Source organism: Camponotus floridanus, unplaced genomic scaffold (assembly GCF_003227725.1).
Source record: "Camponotus floridanus strain SB8 unplaced genomic scaffold, Cflo_v7.5 scaffold9, whole genome shotgun sequence".
NCBI classification, from domain to species: domain Eukaryota; kingdom Metazoa; phylum Arthropoda; class Insecta; order Hymenoptera; family Formicidae; genus Camponotus; species Camponotus floridanus.
Window position 1 is genome coordinate 572,448 of NW_020229860.1, and position 8,088 is coordinate 580,535.

At 34.9% G+C, this 8,088-nt stretch overlaps 2 protein-coding genes across 3 annotated transcripts; both read right to left on the minus strand.

Annotated features, from left to right (window-relative positions):
• Positions 1-217: 217 nt before the first annotated feature.
• On the minus strand, positions 218-2,199 carry LOC105259316 (regulator of microtubule dynamics protein 1). 2 transcript variants are annotated; one of them, XM_020030012.2, is made up of 5 exons: positions 1,629-2,199; positions 1,401-1,498; positions 1,073-1,270; positions 754-1,002; positions 218-612 (listed from the first exon to the last, which is right to left on the minus strand). In XM_020030012.2, the coding sequence occupies exons 2-5, from the start codon at positions 1,482-1,484 to the stop codon at positions 265-267; spliced, it is 879 nt and encodes a 292-aa protein (XP_019885571.1). In that variant the 5' UTR covers positions 1,485-1,498; positions 1,629-2,199; the 3' UTR covers positions 218-264. The 2 variants fall into 2 exon arrangements, with proteins under 2 accessions (XP_019885571.1, XP_019885570.1); XM_020030011.2 differs by having other exon boundaries at positions 1,588-2,199.
• Positions 2,200-3,505: 1,306 nt separating this feature from the next.
• On the minus strand, positions 3,506-7,423 carry LOC105259310 (caprin homolog). The gene is made up of 6 exons (XM_011271183.3): positions 7,242-7,423; positions 6,220-6,438; positions 5,779-6,132; positions 4,929-5,702; positions 4,546-4,837; positions 3,506-4,390 (listed from the first exon to the last, which is right to left on the minus strand). Exons 1-6 carry the CDS (start codon positions 7,353-7,355, stop codon positions 4,167-4,169), a joined length of 1,977 nt encoding a protein of 658 aa, XP_011269485.1. The 5' UTR covers positions 7,356-7,423; the 3' UTR covers positions 3,506-4,166.
• Positions 7,424-8,088: the final 665 nt, after the last annotated feature.

Genomic DNA, 8,088 nt, shown 5'->3' on the forward strand with positions numbered 1-8,088 from the left:
ATAAGAATAATATATATAATATATACAATATATACAAATATTTATTGACAATATACATTTTAAATTTTTATTATTAAGAAATGATAAAATTTATATATATATGAAATTTATATATATATATATATATATATATATATATATATATGATAAAATTTATATATATTGTCAATATACTTATATATTGTTAATATACAAAAATCATACATTCTTTTTCCATTTAAAAAAGTATAAAAATATTTAAATTTATCTGTATTCTTTATATCCCTAAATACTGCTCAATATTTTCTGCGCTTCCTGTTTTGCTTTCTGATCATCATCAGTTTTGGCAGAAAATTCAACAGCCTTTTTTAAATATTTTACGGCATCTTCCTTACGATTCAGTTTCAGATATGTTTTTCCTAACATTAATAAATTACGACTGTAAAAGTTTGGATCAATTTTCTCGGCATTCTCATGATACATTAATGCTTCTTCAAAGGACGAAGTTGGCGGTTCTTCAAATATAATAGATGCTATTTTTCGTTGATACCATGCCAAACTCGAAATCTCGTAACACCAGCATCCAAGCATGTAGAGCGTCGTTGCATCAGTAGGTTTTAATTCCGATGCTCTCTATAGAATAACAATAATGTCAACTAATTAGATTATATTTTCTATACATCTTCTTTTATAACATTTAATTTTATTATTTTTAACTTATAAACTAATATTTATGTTTGCGTGTATACTTAAATTACTTGTCAAGTATCTTACCAACAAATGTTTTTTAATGTTGTACAATTCTTTAATATGTGCTTTTGTGCCTTCGAAAGTAGCTTTACTGTTAAGGAATATAGACATCCATTTATGAACAGCATAATGATCTTCTTGAATATCAAGAGCCTTACTTATCAAATCGTATCCTTTATAAATCAACTTTCGTGCTTCCACATCACTGGCCATTTCAGACATTTTATAAATGGCTCTACATAAACGCCACAAGATTTCAACATCCTTACTATCCTATATAAAGCGATTAATTGTATAATAACTGTAGTTATATATTCAAAGGTAATTCAAAAGATTTAATTACCTCATATTTTGACAAAATATTGTATATACTTTTATAGTCTCCCTGATCAAACAGTGCATCCACTTTGGCAATAAGAACTTCTTTTGTCGTAATTTGTGTTTCAATCTCATCTTTGTTCTTTATGAATCCCCATACTCCCATTATGGTGAATGGCGATGTTATCCATAGTTTTCTGATAGTTTGTATACCGCTTTCCTTCTGAAAAAGATTTTAATGCTAATAATGATATATATATATATATATATATATATATATATATATATATATATAAAATGCTAATAATGATATATATATATATATGTGAATATGTTAAAATTTTGTTTCATACCTTATACACTGAATAAATATCTTTATATATAACTCTTTGCAAAATTCTATAGTTTGTAACACGAAAGAGCCTCTGTAGTAACATTGTATCTCGATTTGCTAATTATGTTTATTAGATAAGTCGTTTTAGAAAATATATAAACTAAAGATATATAAGGCAAATGATATAACAAAAATAAAAGTTTAACCTAAATTGCACCGTTGCGGTGCACTATTTGAAAATAATTACTTTAATCACATAATCGTGTAACAATTTACAGTTTCAAAACATTGATAATAATGTTGATGTAAGACAAACATTCATTCAAAGATTATATTGTAAATATTTAATTATCGTCGCAGGTAAGATAAACTTCTTATCTGATGTAAAGAAATTTTCTGATTGAGCTATACTGAAACAGGAAAAGATGATAATATCCCATATTTTAATGTATATATATATGTATATGATATAGATATTCAGCATGAATCAGAAGAGAACAAAGAATAATGATATGCAGGTTGAGTCAGAGTTTACGCTATCCTTGTTTGTCATGTTGAATGGAGCTTCTCTTTCGTTTAATACTTCGCTCTCTTCTTATCAATGGAAAGCTGTTATATGTGTTTGTGTTAGAGAAAGAGAGAGATGAGTAACTTTAAGTGGAGAACTGTCTCTCTCTGAATGTCACGTGATCCGGAAGTCATGGGGGCTGATCTCTGGGACAATTGATCTAAAACAGTAAGGGACATAAAATAGATAAAAAGATTTTTCATATAAGAGCAAAAGTAATTCTGGAAGCGATTAATACAAAATTTCTAAATATGTCATCGACAGTGCGTGATTTTAAATGTATAAGGCTCGGTTGCACCAACATTATTTTAGCTTTAAGCGAAACTTAAATATATGTCTGTTTTTATTTAGAAAGAAAGATAAAGATAGACATATATTTAAGTCTCGTTTAAAGCTGAAATAAATAAAATTGTTGGTGCAACCAGGCCTAAATGCGATTATATTTGAAGCAGCGCGTTCTTTCTTTCAAGCAATGATATATTATTAATTAATTAAACATCACACTTGTGTGTACATAATGATTTTATATATGTGACTGAGCAATACTTGATAAAATTTATATATACAATCGTTAACGAAATGTTTGAATTTTTTGCAGGTCGAGAATCAAAGTGAGATCAAATTGTTCTCGTACCGAGAATAAATGCTCGGTTAAGCAGGGTTGAATTAGATCTTTATTTGGAAGATACATAGGCAAGTCGTAGGATAGTTTTAACGTAATCGTGACGGGGAAGGGTAGGGAGGTGATTAAACACAAATGTACAAACAAAATATGATATTTTTCATCGGTGTGGAGCGTGACTTATCGGCAGCGCACTTTGAACACACCTTTCTTCTTCCGAATCTAGTCAATAATTGTACACTGAACTCGACTTACACGCTAAAGAGCTCCGCACGCTCTTTCTCTCTTCCTCTAATCGCTTCCTCCGTTTTAAAAATAATTATACGTTTCTTTTCTCTTCTTAATACAAAAAAAAATTAGATAATGCATTATATCGTAAATGAGGACAATGCACTGCAATCTCTTTCGCTTGGCGGTGCAAGACGCGACCATTGTGCGAGGAATTTCAGAATCACGCAGAAAAAAACAGAAGGGAGGGAGCGACAGCAATTTGAAATGTGTACAGTGTCACGATACATATGTACCACTATGTGAAAAAATGTCGTCCTTTTCAGATCTTTACATATCATGACTCATTACAACTTTCTCAAATCACCATCTAAATACGAAGTTTTTAATTAATCTTCGTCAAATTCGTATACCAGATACGAAGTACGAAATCGAGAAGATATTTCTAGTTTAGTTTAAAGAAAGCATGTGCTCGTCATGTCCTCTTTTTTTCTGGTATCATAAAAAATTCCCTCTGGAAGCGATACGCCGCAAGGCGAAGAGATGGTCGTGCAGATCGCCTATTTTATATATATATATATATATTTATATATAATTATAATCATCTTAACGTTATTTTTTAAATACGTTCCTGTAGTCTTTACATGAAATATTTGAGAGTTCTTTTATTTTTTTTTTAATTTTTTTTAATAAAATTTTTTTTCTATTTTCGTAATCTGCTGTTGTTGCCCTGTGAAACCTGCCTTCTGTCACATAATACAATAATACTTGAACGGTAGGTTCACACTTCTGAATTTGGTTGATTTTTCTTTATATATCACAATGTTACCTCTGCATCGTCTTTTTTTTTATTAACATTATCTTCTCTTCATAATTACAGACACCAAATTCAAATGCAAAGTTTTACTTTTTCAATGTCATATTTAAGAAACATCCTAAGCCGTAAATCTCAGCAAATGCCAACATAAGATAAGATTTTTTCAAATTGATTTTTCATTAGCCTCGTACATAACTTTATACGAAATTATTACATTAGATGCAAAACTCTATATGTACTAATAATTCTAATCAACTTTATCTTCTCAAAGAATCTTAATGTATGTGCAAATAGATAAAAAAACATATAACACATTTCCTATTGCATTACAGAAACTATATCAGTCACTTAATCGATCTTTAATATCAAAGTTATTGCATATTAATACTCATACACGCGATATCTACTACTTTGAAATCTCACTTCATATTGCAAATGCATTCTCGACTTAAGCTTTTTCGTAAATAGACAGTTGAATTGTAATCGTAGAACATCATCTTTAAAGTGCGTTTCACTGTGTATTTACGCTAGTGTTTTCCTCTCTCGCTTATTATTGCGCGGGATGAGGCTTGCCGCGTGGCATATATCCGCCACGGTTGGTCCTATTCTGTCCCCGGTATTGTCCACGACCAGCGCGTTCGTTGCGCGCACCCCTCGCTCCTCCGCCACCACCACGCTTAAAGCCGGCAGCATATCCGTTATTTCCATCATTGTTGCCCCAAGAACGTTGCTGATATCCATTCTGATAGTTACTATCGTTGCGATAATACGTGCCTAGGAAAAAAAATAAAAAGTTTATATTACATCTCGATATGTACGTTTCATATAAAAAAAGATTTTAAAAAGATTGTAAAAATCTTTCAGAAAAATGTTACATGTATTCATTTAAATTATGAATTGATTATCCATATATTAAAATGTTGTTTTACCTTGTCCTCCACGTCCATTTTGTTGATAATTATTCCTGCCCCTACTATTATAGCCATTAGTGGTCCCCCTTCTATTTCCCCTTCCTCTGTATCCACGTTGTTGATCACCCCAAGTCTGTTGCGATGTCTGTTGTGGCGACACTTGCTGAGAATCTTGAATAGATTGCTGTTGTTGATCAGACTGACTCCAATCATTGGTTTCGGTCATTTGACACCAATCTACAGATTCATTCTGTTGTTCCAATGACGAGTCCGTAGTAGTAGTTTCATTTTGACCATTCTCAGTTTTTTCCTATAAAGGGTATATGGGTCATTTCAAGTCGATAATAATATCAATTATTTTTTTCTATCAATCTTATGCCAAAAGAAAAATTGAATATTACCTCTGTGGGCGTTTGAGTCTCTTGTTGCTGAGGTGATCTTTGTTCATTGAAATTTTGTGTTTGTCCTTGTGGCAGTTGTTGCACCGTATTTTGTTGCTGTTGTGCTTGTTGAGGCTGAAAACCGGCCGGATGTTGCGGACTGTATTGCATGTTTGGCTGCTGATGCGAGGGCGGCATCGGGATTGGTGGCGGTGGATTAGGATTCGCGAATCCAGGAATGTGTGACATATCCTGCGGTGGCTGATGCTGATATATGACTTGTTGAGGAACGGCCACAGGTGCATTTGCAAAATTTTGGTTCGTAAAGGTCTGCGAAGGAATGGGCGCGTTGACTGCGGGAGGAATGTGCGATACAATGGGTGCTTGTGACGTGACATCCGGTGAATCGAGCTCAGATTCTTGTAAGAAAAAGAAATTTGGCGTGCCTATGACATCATTGATTCGAGGCGCTGGTGGAGGCTGTTGTTGGGATTGTTGTTGAGTTTGCTGTTGTTGCTGTTGCGGAACAAAACTGGTAGCATTTGTATAGTAAGGCGTGTCGACCGGTGCAGCTGGGTGAGGCGGCATAGGCTGTGGAACGACCGAAATGGGTCCCGAGACCGGTGCGGCACCGGAAACAACTGGCAGCGGTGCAACTTGAACTGGAAAGTTTGGAATGGGTATCATAGGTTCCGGTGGAATGTGCCTGTCATTGCCGTTATTGTATTCTTCGTTGACCTGTTCCTGCCCTGTTTGCGAATCACTAAGCTTTGTTTCCGTTACAACTTCTGCAACCTATAACAAATAAGAATCACAATTAGATTATATACACATGTATCAGACACATATGTATTGAAAGTTTAATACATACTTCTTCTATTGGTATTGCTTCTGAACATTCGTGAACTTGATCAAAATAACCACACTGATTAATTTTTGTAATAATCTCCTTCAATTTATTATAAGTAGTGCCGACAACTTCACGTTGTTTTCCATCCACAATCGCCACATAGTGCTCTGCTACTTTTTGGGTTTGTTGTATAAATGTTAAGTCATCTTCGTCACGTTGTTGTTTTATAATTACTTCGATATATAAGTTCTCCAGGTACTTTAATTCCTCCTCTGATAATTTTACAGCTCCGTTTGTTCCTTGAGTGAAATCATTTCTAATGGAATCAGTGGCCAAGCTTACCAAGATGTGTTGAATAAGTAGCACTTCTTTCACCTACAATTGACATCACAAACATATTTCAATATTTTCTTGGATTCAATTTCAAATAGATAAAATTATATTTAAAATATTGATGCGTACTTTTGCAATATCTTGCTGCATACGCTCGACAGCCTCTTTTCGCGCCTGTTTCTTCTGCTGTTTAACCGAGTCATTGGCAATGGTGACAATTTGTTTGTATAGATCTCGAGTATTGTCCAATGTTTGAAGCACTTCGTCATATTTAGCCACTGCTGTTTTCTGGTCCGAATTCAACTCCCTTCCATTCTTCTGTAAGTCCCTATACGATTCGAGTTTGCCCTAAATCCAGAAAGTTATATTTATAAATTTACCTCTTTTTTTAAATTTACCTCTAACCACTAATTACTCTCTCATTTTCTCTGTATATACTCGATTTAATATTATTAGATTTATGACTAGAAAATAAATCTTATATTTATAAGTCAAAGCAGAACATTATAAAGACAGGCATGTTAAGAAACGTGGCGCAAGACGACAGCGAATATATGTCGAAAAAATATTAAAACACAATTTATAATCTTCCTTACAATTTCAAGAAAATAGTAACAGATATTCCGCGATACGCGATGACGATATACAGTAAGATCGCGCGATACCATTCGATGCCGACGTAGCGAGAAGAAAAACGCCAAACATAAATCTCTAAATTGTGCGTCGCATCGCAAGACTTTCGATCGTCAACGAAACCCGTTGCATACGTTGGTACGTATCATCGGCCATGGTGTCCCGGTGACGGCGTCGAAAAGTACATCGTGTACAAAGACGAATCTCGTGCGATTAGTATAGTATAGGTACACCGCCATGATACGATGTCGCCGATGGCAAAATTGGCGCGTTCGAGAACTCGGGATTCCGTCATCGGTTCCATCGCCGCGTCGCCGGCAACCTTTCTGACGTTTGATCGCGGGCGAGACGCGGACGAGACGATCTCGACGCGCGTTGTAAATACTCGGGAAAATATCGAGACGCGAGCACATGGCGCATCGGGATCATGGCGGATCACACGGTAAGGAAGCCACGGCGATTGACAGATCGACTTTTGTCTGTAATTACGACGAGCCGGGTCGCGATGTTGCGTTTACCTTACGCTTCTCGAGGTTCCGTATCTTATGCTCGATTACGACGATTACTTGGCGTAGGGGTTCCACGGTCTCCGTAGAGGCCTGTTTCTCTAGTTTAGGGTTGGCAGAAGGCATCCTTCACGGGCAACAAACACGAACTGGAAATCCGAACGTTAGATAAATTGAAGCAAGTCGCAGAAGGAGTAGTGGGGATGATGGGAGTAGCGAAACGGCATGATGGCGGACCCAACATTATCAAACAAGGAGGGTTCGCATGTGCGGAGATAAATACTAACGCCTGTATCGTTGAAAATTAAGATGCAATTTCATTGACGCTAAAAAGTAGCGTCGATGAAATTGCACCTTTAAGGTTAAGGTTTAACCATTGGTTAAACAATGAAGCAACTACTTCTTTGTTCAACCAATAGTTGACGCTACTTTTTAACGTCAATGAAATTGCATCTTAAAGATTGAATTTGACAAGGAGCTAAAGTTTCCTTGTTTTGATTTATTAAATTTCAATCTCTCTTCTTTAATACACACACACACGTAATAGTTTGATAGAGGAGCTTAAAAGGTCTACTCAAAAATTCAAGGTCTATTCATTGGTCCATATTCTGAATCCTCTTTTATCGATAAAAGTGCTTTTAAGAGTGGCTTGTAGCCAATTAGAAAGCTTGTAAGCCTCTATTAGAGGCACTTTTATCGATGAAAGAAGATTTAGAATATGGGCCATTATGTTCTAAAGCCTTATCAAATTATATGTATATTGAAGATTGAAATCTGATCAAGCAAAGAAATTTTTACTCTTTTTATTTTAATTCATTGAACTTTATATACCGAAATAAATCATCAAGGATGCGACATG

Coding starts and splice junctions, on each gene's coding strand:
- LOC105259316 (XM_020030012.2), bottom strand. CDS start 1,484: ATGTTACTACAGAGGCTCTTTCGTGTTACAAACTATAGAATTTTGCAA. Junction 1,271..1,400: donor ATATTTATTCAGTGTATAAG/GTATGAAACAAA, acceptor AATCTTTTTCAG/AAGGAAAGCGGTATACAAAC. Junction 613..753: donor ACATTAAAAAACATTTGTTG/GTAAGATACTTG, acceptor GTTATTCTATAG/AGAGCATCGGAATTAAAACC.
- LOC105259310 (XM_011271183.3), bottom strand. CDS start 7,355: ATGCCTTCTGCCAACCCTAAACTAGAGAAACAGGCCTCTACGGAGACC. Junction 6,133..6,219: donor TGCAGCAAGATATTGCAAAA/GTACGCATCAAT, acceptor TGTCAATTGTAG/GTGAAAGAAGTGCTACTTAT. Junction 5,703..5,778: donor AAGCAATACCAATAGAAGAA/GTATGTATTAAA, acceptor TATTTGTTATAG/GTTGCAGAAGTTGTAACGGA.